The sequence below is a fragment of the Biomphalaria glabrata genome, chromosome 5 (assembly GCF_947242115.1).
Source record: "Biomphalaria glabrata chromosome 5, xgBioGlab47.1, whole genome shotgun sequence".
NCBI classification, from domain to species: Eukaryota; Metazoa; Mollusca; class Gastropoda; family Planorbidae; genus Biomphalaria; species Biomphalaria glabrata.
The window spans coordinates 17,030,407-17,045,021 of NC_074715.1; the positions used below are offsets into that span (position 1 = coordinate 17,030,407).

General features: G+C 31.8%; 2 protein-coding genes across 7 annotated transcripts in view; one reads left to right on the forward strand and one right to left on the reverse strand.

Annotated features, from left to right (window-relative positions):
* LOC106064334 (UDP-glucose 4-epimerase-like) overlaps nt 1-7,255 on the forward strand; it is a 19,055-nt gene extending 11,800 nt beyond the window's left edge. For all 6 annotated transcript variants that reach the window (XM_056028916.1, XM_056028915.1, XM_056028917.1 and 3 more), the window contains 8 exons: nt 438-535; nt 1,323-1,436; nt 1,667-1,843; nt 2,662-2,842; nt 3,062-3,147; nt 4,339-4,416; nt 4,588-4,702; nt 5,320-7,255. In XM_056028916.1, coding sequence (XP_055884891.1) covers nt 438-535; nt 1,323-1,436; nt 1,667-1,843; nt 2,662-2,842; nt 3,062-3,147; nt 4,339-4,416; nt 4,588-4,702; nt 5,320-5,378 — 908 coding nt within the window. In that variant the 3' untranslated portion in view covers nt 5,379-7,255. The remainder of the gene's footprint in view (nt 1-437; nt 536-1,322; nt 1,437-1,666; nt 1,844-2,661; nt 2,843-3,061; nt 3,148-4,338; nt 4,417-4,587; nt 4,703-5,319) is intronic.
* A 939-nt stretch (nt 7,256-8,194) lies between these two features.
* LOC106064335 (cyanocobalamin reductase / alkylcobalamin dealkylase-like) lies at nt 8,195-13,055 on the reverse strand. Its single transcript, XM_013222850.2, has 4 exons — nt 12,784-13,055; nt 11,171-11,365; nt 9,665-9,814; nt 8,195-8,623 (listed from the first exon to the last, which is right to left on the reverse strand). Exons 1-4 carry the CDS (start codon nt 12,850-12,852, stop codon nt 8,306-8,308), a joined length of 732 nt encoding a protein of 243 aa, XP_013078304.1. The 5' UTR covers nt 12,853-13,055; the 3' UTR covers nt 8,195-8,305.
* Nucleotides 13,056-14,615: the final 1,560 nt, after the last annotated feature.

Below are 14,615 nucleotides of genomic sequence, written 5' to 3' on the forward strand. Positions count from 1 at the left end.
AATAGTTGTAGTATTGTTGCTTTTTTTTAGGTGGGAGGGCTTTTATGTATATATTTAATTTTGTTAATAACTAACACTTTTCACACACACACACAATCATATGTTTACTTAACACAGAATGTAGTGTTTTTTTTTTAAATCTGGCTATTCACATAATTTTGTATCAGCCTTTCTTTAAAGACATCTTGGTCATCTACTTGTGTGTTGGCTGATACAGCTTCTAAGAAAGTAAAATTAATTTGTGTCGATATGTTAGTAGCATGAGAAATTCATTTATGTGAAGCCTTTTCTTGAATGTAAAACAAATCTTCTAAAGGGGACACTACTCTGGTTAAAAAAAATAAAAGTCAGAAGAGAGGCTAATGCAATAGTGAAATTTCAGGTAATGCTGAGCTAATAGCACAATCTAATGAAGTGAAATTTCCTTTTGTTTTCAGAAAGTATTTCTAGAGTAGAGGAAATAACTGGCAAAACTGTTCCAGCTCTACAAGTTGATTTACTAGACAAGAATGCCATTAAATCTGTTTTTGAAAAGGTAAGTCCTACCTTATAGTTTTGTGTTCTTCAGTTTCTTCTGATTTAAAACCAAAGTATACATTTTGAAGACCAGTGTGAGTGTTTTTGTTTTCCTTCAAATCTTAATTTGATACATTTTCTCATTAATATACAAATTGTGGATGAAGGAGTGCATTTATTATTGTAACCAAATATTTACATTATTTTTGAGACCAGTGCTATATCAACCAGGTAGTCTTTATAACTACATGAAGAATCAGACTAAATTTTTTCAGAACTCATGGGCTCAAACTTAAATCCTGGACTTAAGTGCAGTAGCCAAGCATTCACAATTTGGATTCTCACATCCAAGAAACTAAATAATGAGCTTTTTAGTACTTGAGGATAACTTTGAAGATAAGGTTGTGCATTGTTAGCCAACACCTATTTATTAATAACATGGCACACGCAAAACAAAACTTAGAAATTTAAAGATGTTGAAATTAGGAGACTAAGAAACAAAGTAAGACCTTTTTTACGAGATTGACACCCCAGTTTTAATGCTTACAAAGCTGTTTTGTTGAAATCAATGAAGGTCTTTCCTTAACTAGATTATCTGAAGCGTTTGTTGTGAGCATTATATAATATTAAGAATCCTACAACTACAGAGGCATAAAAGCATTCATCTTTGTACCTTAGATCAGCACTTCATGATCATATGTCTTTGGATAATACATCTTTTTAAAGGGAACTCAATTTATTGTGCTAGTAATGTGACATGTCTCAACACTATCACTGAAGTAAATGATGTAACTTTTCTCTTGCAGTACAAAATCTCTGTTGTCATGCACTTTGCTGGCTTGAAGGCAGTGGGTGAGTCTGTGGAACTGCCCCTGTTATATTACCACACCAACATTGGAGGAACAGTTAATTTACTGGAGGTAAGTCTTAATTACAATGTTTGTGTACAAACTTCAACAACCTTTCTTCCTGCCTCTAAAGATCTTTGCAAGCTTTGATAAGTTTATGACATAACCATAAAGGTTGTGTACAAGTATGTACACAACACACACATTTTACGGTCATGTCATAAACTTATGTTTACAATATTGACAAGTTACTTTGAATGTTTAGTTCATCCTTTAACATATAATTTTGTTGCTAACTCTAGGTAATGAAGGAGTACAATGTGAAGAATATCATCTTCTCCAGTTCAGCAACAGTGTATGGCACACCACAGTATTTGCCTGTCGATGAAAACCACCCAGTTGGCGGCTGCACCAATGCCTATGGAAAAACCAAGTTTTTCATTGAGGAGATCATTAAAGATGTTTGCAATGCTGACAAGGTCAGTGCAGGAACTATGTGATTGTGGTCTACACTGATTATTTATTCAAGTACACTGCAATTATTAGACTGAATTAAAAAATTTTCATTTTCTCTTTGTGCCAGACATACAATTCTCTTGCAATGTTCTTATCAATAGGTGAAAAGTTCTGAATAACTAAAAGGCACTGCAAGAAGATGATGGCTTGACTGAAAAATTCCTGACAACATTTTGACAAGTGCACCAATTGTTGATACTTTGGTGCTCCACTATTTAATGTTGTTTTTGTTACCGCCCAACAAAAAGAGTTAAATCTAAAAGTCAATCTCTATCAAAGATTTGATGGGGTAGCAAAATATTTTTTTAAAGTGTATTTAATTAAATAATTTAAAATAATAAATACAACTATATATATATATAAATGAAGCAGTCTAAACAGTTACTTTAATCTAAAAAAATATGCCTTAGTATATCATGAGGTCCTTGACTAAAATAACATAAAACTTCACTCCCCACCAGTTTAACAACCCCTCTAAAATCATAACAGTTTAAGCAAAGCAAAAAAAAATAAAACCACATTCAACAATGTCTGTCAATTAAGTTTCTTTCTTACAATCATCACACTTAGTTATATTTGTTATCATCAGACATTGGACATTTACCCTTATCTAACAACACAGGGCTTCTGTCAAACATTCCTCACACCCTACTTGTATCTCATTATTTTATGTACAGCTCAACCTTTTCTGTTGTCACAGTCTAACTATTAAAGTCGAGCATATATTTTTTCTTTTTGTTATTTTGTTGTTGTATTTTGATTTGATTGATTTTTTTAACAGTCATGGAATGCTGTTCTTCTTCGTTATTTCAACCCTGTTGGTGCACACAAGTCTGGTAAGATTGGTGAGAATCCACAGGGTGTACCCAACAATCTGATGCCATTTGTTGCCCAGGTGGCAGTAGGGAGAAGGGATCACCTGACAGTGTTTGGAGATGACTATGACACACCAGATGGCACAGGTAACATTTATGTTCATTACATTTCAATATTCAGCTGTAACTTTTGTGCCAAAATTTTATTGTTGTTGCTGCCTTTTGGTTTTTAATTTTTAAATATTTTACTAAGATGAAAGTAAATTTTAAACTACTTTGATTTCTTTCTTAAATGTCAATCTCTTTGTCCTTGAGCATCAGTTCTGATGAGAGTAACAGCTTTTTAAAATTTGTTTATCTTTGCAGGTGTTCGAGATTATATTCACATAGTTGACTTGGCCCAAGGTCATGTGGCTGCCATTAAGAAAGTAGAGGCTGGATGTGGATGTGTGGTGAGACTTGTTTTATTATTTTAGTCATCCTTTGTATTGTTAAACGTAGCAATGTAATAATTTTACACACAAAAAAAAAAAGAGATAAAGTGGATAAATTTTCTAGACTAGACTAATATTTTAAAAAAATGGACACTATGATGTTCCATTTTTTTTTATTTTTTTTTACAAATTTGTAAGTTTCTATTAGTCTTAAAAGTCTTTACTTTCTACAGTATTTTTTCATTAGGTGTGTACGTTCATTTGCGGCAACATATAAACATAAATGTGTTTACCTTTGCCTTATATATGTTTTCAAATGTCTTAACTTCATATAATACTTCACATTGTGTTTCATTCAATTACAAATGTTCATGATTCTGATTTTTTAAGAAAAAGTTTTTCATTTAGGGTTAGAGTAATGTATTAGTGAAATTAACTTACAATGTACAAATAAAATATACTAAGATAAGCATTCAATTAATTATATTGCTAATTTTGCTAGCAAACATGATTCTTTGGTCTTTGGACATGTGTCGAGATATGCATTTGACTTTTTCATCATGCCCAATTTCAAATACAGTTTTGTGTTGGAAATGTTGATAACACCTCACAGTTTTACTGTCAATTTACTTTAGTTTTGATTTTTTGTAAGAAACCATAGCATAAGCACTGCAGTTGATTTAGTTTGGTATTTATCTAGCAGCAATTATTTAATAAGGAAGGGAATAAACACCAACAGAATTCTATCCATCATTCTTACTTCAGAATAGAAGGTTGTGTTTACCAATAACTTACCATTATACTCTTGAGATCATTTATTTGTACTTAACAGACTAGCTATAGGACATCTTGCTTAACATGAAGACAATCTTGTCTAGCTCATTATAGATGTATATGAACTTTTCATGTAGGCCTTTGAATGCCTCTCACAGTTCAGTATTGGCTCATGACTACATCATTATGCCACCCTCTTCATTATCTAACCTGTGCTTTTCTATAACAATGCATCTCCAAATGTGGGAATTAGTTGGGCAGCAGATATCTTTTTTAAATATCTAAACTCAATGCAGTTAGTGCTTATATTTTGTCCCTGTTCATCAGCTTGTCTATTAATAATAAATAAACATTATTCCTATGCATTGTATTTATTGTATTATTATTATTATGCTAACACATGGCTAATCAAACTTGCATGTTCTATTTTCTCAGGTGTACAACTTGGGTACTGGTATTGGATATTCAGTACTAGATATGGTTAAAGCATTTGAAAAAGCAACTGAGAAACCTGTAAGTGATTAAAAAACAATTCTAGCAAGTTAATATTGCTGATGTTTTAGATAGCTAATCACACATGTGTTTTTATCTAGGATTTTCTATAAGATCACTGTCATGTTAAGTTATTTACTTTATTTAAGTTAAATACTTTTTAATCTGTAAACCTTGTTTGATTCTTTTTAGATCCCATACAAAGTAGCACCTAGACGAGCTGGTGATATTGCCACTGTGTATGCTAACCCAGAGAATGCAGAGAAGGAGCTTGGCTGGAAGGCAACAAGAACTCTGGATGAGATGTGTATGTTGTTTAATAGAATTCCTATTTCTTGTTTTTAATTGTTTCAGTAGGAAAAATTTGCTCTTGTTTTTAGGCTTTTGTCTATCATGTTAAGATTTCCAAAACTAAAAAAGTTATTGAAAATCTAATTTCACCATTGCCTTCATCAAGTTTGAAATAATACCTAGAATCCTATGACTAGTCCAAGATTGGTGGGTTTACAGGAATGTCACGAAGGCCAAGGATTTTCAAAATAATAACACTAGTCAGAGTAGGGGTGTTATGTCTGTCATTCAATGTACCATTCTTATCTTATCTTATAAAATACAGATGTTACTTCAAAATAGAAGATGATTATGTACTAGGCATGTATCTAGGTCAATCTAGTCATGCATTTTGATCAATGACTTAAATTCTGTCAAGTCATTAGTTTTCCTGGCTGACTTTAATTACAGTAGGCATGGCATACATGCTATAATGTAGGCTTCAGAAAATGATCGTATTTTGAAAATCAAAAGTGAGCTTGTCTTTTAAAAGCTTGTAGATATCAAAAGATGTTTTTGAATGTTTAGAACTTTTTGTTTCAAAAGATCTGTATATGTACATTTTTTACTTATCTATGTCTTTAATTTCTGTAGGTGAAGATCTGTGGAGATGGCAATCAAATAATCCCAATGGCTACAAGGCTTCCAGTTAATGATGTTGAAGTTTAGTTTCAACCTCAAGAATTATTTCTTGTTGAATTTTTGGTAGGATGTTACATGCATTGTTAACTTTTTTTTCAGATAACCCTGTATTGTAAGCTTCAATTTGTATGTAAGCAAACGAAACAATTGTTGAAATTATAATGTTATCTTAGCAAAAAAAAAAAACATTATAAGTAAAAGTAATTTTTACTTATTTCAAGTCTTTGTATTCAGCCTTTAACAGGTAAACTTATTTATACACTATAATCTGTTGAAAAGTCTTAGTCCTTGTTTGTTTCAAGTGAATTCACAAGTGTGTTACGGGTTTTCAAGAAGTATAATCACATGTATGTCCTCTTGTACTTATTGGTTAAGAGGTTTATATAAAGTGCCCAGGTCATGCTTGCTTAGAATTTAGGGTCCATCTTTGATTTGATCAATAGAAAGAAAATAATATTTTTTTTTGTTATTGATGATCATTGAACAAAACAGTATTTGCTTGAGTGTGTGTGCATTGATTTTTGTAAGTTGATCTAATGTCATCTCATCCATACGCTGCTGACTTGTGAGAAGTAAATATTGATGAAATGTGCAAACATTGTAGGTTTTGTGAGAAGCTTTAAACAAATGTTTTCTTTGTCCATCCTAATTAAATGGCAGTAAGTGTGGAGTATGTTTAATGTGGCTGTAAGGTAGTATTAGAACATCCCCAGACTTACATTTCAGAATTGCAGTAAATTACTTTAATTTGTATGTGTGTGAATTTGTTTCTCATTCTATTCAAGTATTCTGGTCTCAGAGAGAGAATAATGTTAACCCCTTTGAATTTACATTGGGGCAAAGGTGAATTAAAATGACAATCTTTCACTTTTGCTGACTTGGGATGCTATTTATTGGTTTTTATGTATTGAGGGTGTTCTTTTATGGTATTTTGTTATATTTAGTTTTGTATAATTTAAGTATAAATGTATTTAATTTTGTTAAAGAGTTGCATATTGTTTGATATCTTTATGTATTGCAAGTTTTGATTTGCATTGTTTGGCATAATTTTTAGAAAATATGTCTGTCTAGATCCATAAATTCATTAATCCCAACATTTTTCTTATTTTCACAAACATTTTATAGATTGAAGCTTTTACTTATTCTAGACTAACATTTACGAATTGTCAGAAGTTACAAGTTTTCATTGATTTTATTATTAATTCAAAATTCCTCTGGCCAGTTTCTATGAATGAAATTTTGAAACCCTCTTCTTAATGTTGTCAAGCCTTAAAAAAATGTCCAAACATGAAGAAAAACAGTGAAATATAATGGGCTAAAATGCAAGCCTGGCAGAACTTTAATATGACTTTGAGAATATTTATTTGATTTAAAATCCAATGTTTAAAAGTCATTCCACGCCAATATGTTAATGTCTTGAAATATTCATGTTTGACAAATTTGAAGTTATAAATTTGTATGTTAAAAGTTGAACATGTCTATATATTGGTTATCATTATCCACCTGATCACTTACAATATACATAGCTATTCTACATATTCTTTAATGTCATTGAAATCTCTGATGTTTTATTATACTAATTCTAATTTGTCTTTGTCTCCACTAAATTCTATTGAGCATAATATTTTATTGATTTTCACATTTCAATTTAGTAAAAAAAAAAATCTGCTGATTATTTTAGTGTACTATGTATTTTTAATGTACTATACTGCAAATCATTTACAGTTTTATCTACTGTATTCTCTAAGATTCAGCAACATACAATGAATGTGATATTTCAATCAGCAAACATATTAAACATTCGCATAATTTCTTACCTACTTTATTTTTCTTCCATAAATGTGTGTTAATAAAGAAAAATGTTCAGATAATACAATTATAGTTTTTATCATGATGTTTTTTTTTAATTATAGTTAATAAAATGCTTTCAAGATTTGTATATAACCTGGATGAGAGTACTGAATCTCCAGCACAATTACACTTTGTCTGTACTACACCCAGAGTAATATAAAATACAATGTTGAAAAGGATGGATTTCTTTGTGCATCCGTCCAAAAGTCATGACTGTAACTACCTAGTATTGCAGCATTGTCATTACTAATAATGTACTGTACTAAAAAGAAAATGTCCTTGTTCATATAGGCACATGAATTGTAAGGATTAAGATTAGTCCACATTAGGTCCAAGCCAAAAATGTTTTGAATCTATTTTACACCACTTGATGTAAGAGGATGAAAGACAACCAAAAAGGAAAATGTAAAAGTTATTCACAGGAACCCCCCCCCCCCTTTTCAAAGCAAGTAAAAGCATGTTAGAATTGTGGAGTGAAAAGGATGGGTTAACAGATATTAAAAAATCAGCCCACTTGGCAAGGTCTTTAAACAATGGTATGAAAATCTGTTTCAATAAAACTCAACAGTATCAGGACCTTGCATAAAACCTTTGGGTCAAGAAACTAATACCTGAATGAACATAGTACCTTTATTTTATCTAATTCAAAAGATTGACCAAAAAAATTAGTGACAGGTTTTGATGGTAGTTGGACAATGATGATGAATGTTTAAAATTTTATCTAGTGACTTCAATGCTGGAAAGGCCCTAAGCTATTTGATATATGGGGCTCTTTACAACTCCAGATATTGTATGTCAGTGTTAAATATATTTTGCAGATCCTAATCTATAGCTTGTGATGCCTATTGGTAAATCCAGCCCTGATAGTGAGAATATCCTTTTTTTTTATTTTTTCTTGGTGGAAGCTATATATAAAATGTGCTTCAGAAATCTTGGTTTAAAAGAATGAATTCCAAAAAGGTACAACTACAAAACATGACTTTACTGGAATAACACATTTTCTTTATTAACAAATGCCAGAATTGAAATTATCAGCACCAAAACATGGATTCAATAAATGTAAGTATTTTCATACCAATCAATTTTATCAGATCAGATCGCTTTTTTGCATATATTTCTCCTTCAGTTCATTCACAAGTGGAGCCCTGTCTTTGGGAAGTGTGTCAAAATATTTCTTCTGGTCTTCTGAATATTTCAGCTTGACTGGGATAATGTCCCTGTATCTGGCATCCCTCCAATGGTTGTTAAACAAATCTAACAGCTCAACCTTTTTAGACTGGTCAGATACACAGTCAAATGGTTCCACTCTTGACAAGTCTGGACACAAGACAGATTTAAAAATGAAAACCCCACGAAGTGCAAACCAGCCACCATAATCTGGATGTATACAAACACCAAAGATTTTCTGAAATTAAAATAAATTTTACAAATGTGAGCCCCATTTCAAACTAACCCATGACCTAGAAAACATGTATGATTATTTGTTAAATTAAAAATAAGAATGAACAGAATCTGATCAGGACCAAACATGTACAACTTCTTCCTGCTCCATTAATTACAAGTAATGTAAGTGAATGCAATATAAATTACTTTACAAGAGAGGGTCTTGTTAATATGTGAATTTATCAGAGTTGTACACATTCCAGTGTCACATGTATTATGTTGCGCTTGACAGCACACAATACAATCGGCTAACCAGCAGGAAGTTAACTGTCAGGTCATGTTAAGTGTGCTTGGGAAAATAAGACAGTTCCAAATGGCCTTGATTGGCATAAACATGGTGAAGGGTTAAGGTGGAGGCTTATAGAAGGTATTGATGACGTAAAGGATCCAGAAAGATCTTTTTAACGTAATATTTAAGGGGGCGTAAAGCTAATTATCGGGGTCGAAGGTCATTGTTCACAGTTGGTCATTATATCATTATGTTTTCATTGTTTCGAGTAGTCATTGTTACATGTATTCATTATTGGATTATTATTACTCTTCTAATATTATTAATATAAAATGTATCTCCAATGTGTTCCCTTTAAACTCTCTCTATAATTTTACATCAGCCAAGTTATCAATGTGCTTATATTTTGGATTATTTACTTTGTTGATCTGAGTTTGAAGGCATTAAACTCAAGAAAAATATATTCGGCACTGTGTTTCTTCAGTGTATCCTATCAGTGAGTTGTAATAGATTAAAGACACCTCTGAATCTGCATATGTTGTAGGATTGTGGAGACAAATACAAAGCTCTCCCAAATAACATCATGACACAACAAATAATAAAATATTTGAGTTACATAAAAAAATTTACATAAATGTGAAATGTTTAAACACTAAAATAGACTATTTTTAGAACAACTTGAAATTGTTCTAAATTGATGTGGAGTAAAAAAAAAAAGTATAAACTTTAAAGAATTTTTATAAAATATATTCCCTTTAAAAAAAATTAACATACTTGTTTAAAAGGATTTGGATCTAAGCATCTAGATGTATAGTAATAAGCTGCCCCAGAAACATGAGCAGCTGGCTGAACAAGAATTTTTGGACGCCGTGTTCCTGTCAGTTCAAAATCGTGTATAATTTCAATGTCTTCTAAAGGCAGTAACTGAAACAAGAGGTAATAAAAACTAGAAACATTGGCATAAATAGAATTTTTCACTTATGCTTAATGCTTGAAAAAAAAATGCAGCTAACAAAAAAAAAAAATAAAAAAGCTTTTGTATTCCATTTGACTTGTTTGATATGAAAAAGGGAAATAAATTCTACATTAGTGATAGAATATAGTTGTACATATGGAGTTCTTTCCCTTAGGTTTTGTTGCTGTTTTTTTTTATACAAAATAATATTTTAAAATTTTGCTTGTTAATTTTGTGTTAAAGGTTCTTCTTCTTCTTCTAGCCAGCTTTTTGCTGCCGAGCTGCTGTTGTGTGGGATTTATTTTATTGAGATTGGTAATTTAACAGAGGTTCTGCAAGGTTGTCATTGCCGGAGTGGTAATGGATGTAAGCACTCAACTACCTATAAAATGCTTCCTAATGGCATGCATCTCAAATAGCCTCTGACAACCAGTCCTACTCCTGGCTTCACTTGTGGCTTAGATATTGAGTCCGGTGGAACTGTTCTCACTAACAGGAGAAGGGGCAAAGGCGAGTAAATGACGCCTTAACCAGTAAGCTTCGGGCAGGAGGAGCTCGTTAGCCATGTATGGTTGATAAAATTAAGTATACAGTTTTGGGCCTGTGATCCTAGTTCCTGGATCATTTCATTTGTTATTTTATCAGGTCCAGGAGATTTTCTTAACTTAAGTTTTTTTTGGGCAGTATTGAGCTCGTATAGAGTGAAAGGAATGTCAAAGATACGACAGTTGACAGTTGGAGTTTTTTTTTTCTCTCTTTAGGATAGTAATAAAGGCCTGGTCCAGTTGTTTTCTTGGTTGTGACTTATTGATGCTAGCAAAGTATTTATTGAAGGTTTCTGCCTTTTCAAGGTTTTCTAACATTAGGTCATCAGTGTATTTTAAAGGTTGGGGGTTTGTTATTTGTTTATTTATTAAAGGTTAATACTCTTTTAATAAATATTCAGCAACTTCTATTTGTATCACTAGAATATTTAGTCAAATATAAAGACAAGGACATACAGATATGATGATACTAAAAACTGAACTTTAAGCACTGGATAGAACTTGTATGAATGTGGGCCAAGATTGTATGCTGAGAAACTTGTAGATGACCACCAAAGTAGTATGTCAGGCTCAACTGAAAGGCCAGATATTTTGAAATACCAATAACCCAGTAAATCCCATACAGTAAACTAGACTAAAGGAAGATTAGACACTTTCTAAAACACATGTGAAACAATAAAAGTAATCCTTTGCACTTTCTGTGGATTGACAAATTAATTCAATGGAATTCAAAGTTGATTCAGATAAAATTTAACCAGTTCCTATTTGATCCATTAGTACCTTATAAACAAAGCTAAAGTGATGCTTCATACATTTGTCTAGTAGATCCAAAGATCCTTGACAGTCATCACTGCAGATATAAGGCACAAATGCTTTTTCAAACATTGCTGGAGTGCTGATAACCAACACAGCCAAGGTGTCTGGATGTAGATCAAACTGAAAGTGATGGTCCACTTCATCATTGTACCACTTGACCTAATTATAGACGCACAAACTGAAATATTAACAACTTTGAATGTTACAAAAAATGACTGTCATTAAATAAAATATAGATCAAATGTACAACTAATTAAATAGCACTCAATGATAAACAGCTAGGGTTCAAATGTTTATAGAATAATGAAAGGCATGAGAGTTTTTTGTTGAAATACTCCTTCAAAAGTAGTCTACAACTTTTGGTGAATATTTATTACTAGTAGTACACACCGGCTATGCCCATGTTTCTAGACTTTTTATTGTTTATTGTGGTCGGATTTGTTTCAAGGCTTTATATTGTTTTTATGGCTGGAACACCCCCTTCTTTTCTTTTTTTTTTTTTAAATTTTAATAAACAGGGCCACATTTTAATGATCAACCTAACATACTTTTTTAGCCATTGAATTAATATCTATTTCTTACAATGAAATTTCATGTCCCGCTCTCTCTTTCCTAAACATCCCATTTCTTGTCTTTTAAAAGATTTTTTTTTAAATTTTAATAAACGGGCCTCATTTTAATGATCATAATGTGTCCCTGACACATGCACTCATATATTTTAGGCCTGTTAATTCTAGTAGCACTTTCATTTATCTGCTCCCCGCCCCCCGAACAAAAACAAAACGTTACCTGCTATGACTTATCTTCAACATTGTTTCTCAATTCAATAATATACATGTTCTAATAGCAATATGGAAGAAGGAGCACTTGTACAAACAGATTTATGTGCTAGCATATATGGAACAAGGAATGTGCCTTTATCTTTGTGTCTTTCTAAGTGTCTTTCTATAGTATTTTTATTAGGTTTGGTTTTTGTATTTTGAAGATTATGGATGTGGGTAATAGTAAGAGTGCTTACACCATCCAAAAAGTAATGAAAGCTAAGGGAATTAGTTTTTATTTATTATTTAAAGCTACATTAAATATGATTAAATAGAAGTCTAGGCTTTAGAAGCCTAAGCCTAGAGTACAAGTATGCAGATCATCGATCATGCAACCATGGGCATTTTTTGTTCACATTTTTATTTTTTTTAAAAAGTAGATCATCTACTAGAGATCTATCATCATTCTAACCTACAACAGTTAGATTTTCTAAGTCTATAATACAATAATATATATATATTTCTAGAATCTAATTTAATATTTATATATACAACACTTCAACAAGTAAACATTCATTAATTATGAGACATAATTATGTCATAATATGATAAGTAGAATCTAGAGTTCTAGACTAGATCTAATAATAAAATATAAGATATAATTTATATAAATATAAAATAATAAATAAAAGATTATATAGATCTAGATCTAAATATCATAATATGGTATGATCCTAAATACAATATCACTGAATATGAAAAGTGATTCAGTTCTATTAATTTAAAAGTATTATTATTAAATAATAGATTCTAAACCTTAAAAGGGTGAATATCAAATCCCTTAGGAGAATAAAATGCACGAAGTTTTAAAAGAATTTCATCCATCTTTTGCTGTTTAGATCTAGATTCACTAGATTCTAGATCTAGATCCCTCTTATTTTAACAAGCGATACAAATACTATCTTGATCTAGAAATCTAGATCTTCAAGTTCAAGGTAGATCTAGATCTAGATATGTTGTTAACCATCACCATGACCATCACCATGTCAATGTTGTCTAAAATAGAGGTCAGGGTACATTGTTACCAACTACTGAAGGAAACGATATACGATCATTTACTAGACCACACATTTCAAACTCATATGATAAGGTGAATGGGCCGAATAAAAACTTACTAGACCTGAAGGGCCGCAACCAAAAACAGAAAACATAGACTACTAGTTTTATGTAAAATAGAAACAATACAATAGAATAGAATAACTAATGGTATAGCTGTCCCTTAATTATTACTATTTTGTTTATTAGAAATAACTATGATTACGCATTATTTTCGTTGTCCTGATGCTTGACATCTTTTCTAGGATACAATTTTATAATGTCAGGTTAAAGTTTGATATAGGCCACTGACACTTTCCTCACTGATGACAAATTTTGATCAGATAATCTCGAACGGTGATGTGTTTTTTGTAGCTTTCATTATGGAAAAAAAACAACTGCTCTTTGAGAAAGTAGCAAACATAGCAAGAATGCTGTCTGCAAATTTCCGAAATTCAACGTACCGTTCAGATAAATAACTGAAAATTTTGGCACAGCCACTTCTATATACTTCGCTTTCAACAAAAATCTGACTGCGATTCTATCAGCTCTAGTTGCACATTATAAGCAGCATTTTCATGAGCAATGAAAATGGATTCGAGATATAAACAACGAAAATTCTTGTTCGTGTGAAACAAAGTCACAAAAAAACGGTCCTTGAAGCATCTAATAACGATTCCAGGTGTAAGACATATTTACCAAATGTTGCAACCCTATTTAATCTTTTTAGTTCCTGACACATTGAGAAATGAACAAGGTTTTCTATTGGATATTTGGTTTATCTATAGTCTTAATTTAAATTTGCTTGAAAGTACTTCACATCATCACTAGCAGTTGTGACAATTTTGTCTTTAACTTGAAGTTTTAAATTCAAGTCTTACATGTGACCAATGAGATCAACTGCAAATACCAAATCCTGAACCCATTCGTCAGTTTGGAAATGTTCAACAGGTTCACCTTTCATGTTCAGAAACAATACAATTTCTTCACGCAGTGCAAAAAATCTCTTCAATACTTTATGACAGGAGAGCCAGCAGATTCTTGGTACTATTCACAAGATACCCCCTTAAATTCTTTTCCCCACCCTATTACCTACTGCATGGGCGTAGCCCCCCCCCCCGAAATGAAATCCCCTCCCCCCGCAGGGGGGATCGGAATTTAGTAACTGATTTTTTGCTTTGATTTTGTTTATTTTAGGTGAGAATTTAATACTAAACCATCACTTGCTCCAGCACAGCCAAAAAAAATGCAAACGACAATCCCCAAATTCCAAGAGCAAAGTTAAGGAAGATTTTAATTTTAACCCCCCCTCCAAAATTTAAGGTAAACCCCCTCTTCAATATAAAAAAAAAGCAAATTACACACTCAAAATTTTGAAAAGGTTTTGAGTTTACCCCATTCCTTTTCGGTAGGGTTTGAAGCTAAAAATTACCTCTTCAATATAAAAAAAAATAATTACGAACTCAAAATGTTTTGAGCGTAGCTAAATGGGTTTTGACTCAGTTTTGAGTTTAACCCCCCCCCCTTTTCAGCGGGGTTTGAAGGTAAAAAAA

Coding starts and splice junctions, on each gene's coding strand:
- LOC106064335 (XM_013222850.2), bottom strand. CDS start 12,852: ATGGATGAAATTCTTTTAAAACTTCGTGCATTTTATTCTCCTAAGGGA. Junction 9,815..11,170: donor ACTTTAGCTTTGTTTATAAG/GTACTAATGGAT, acceptor CTCTTGTTTCAG/TTACTGCCTTTAGAAGACAT. Junction 8,624..9,664: donor ATCCAAATCCTTTTAAACAA/GTATGTTAATTT, acceptor TTTTAATTTCAG/AAAATCTTTGGTGTTTGTAT.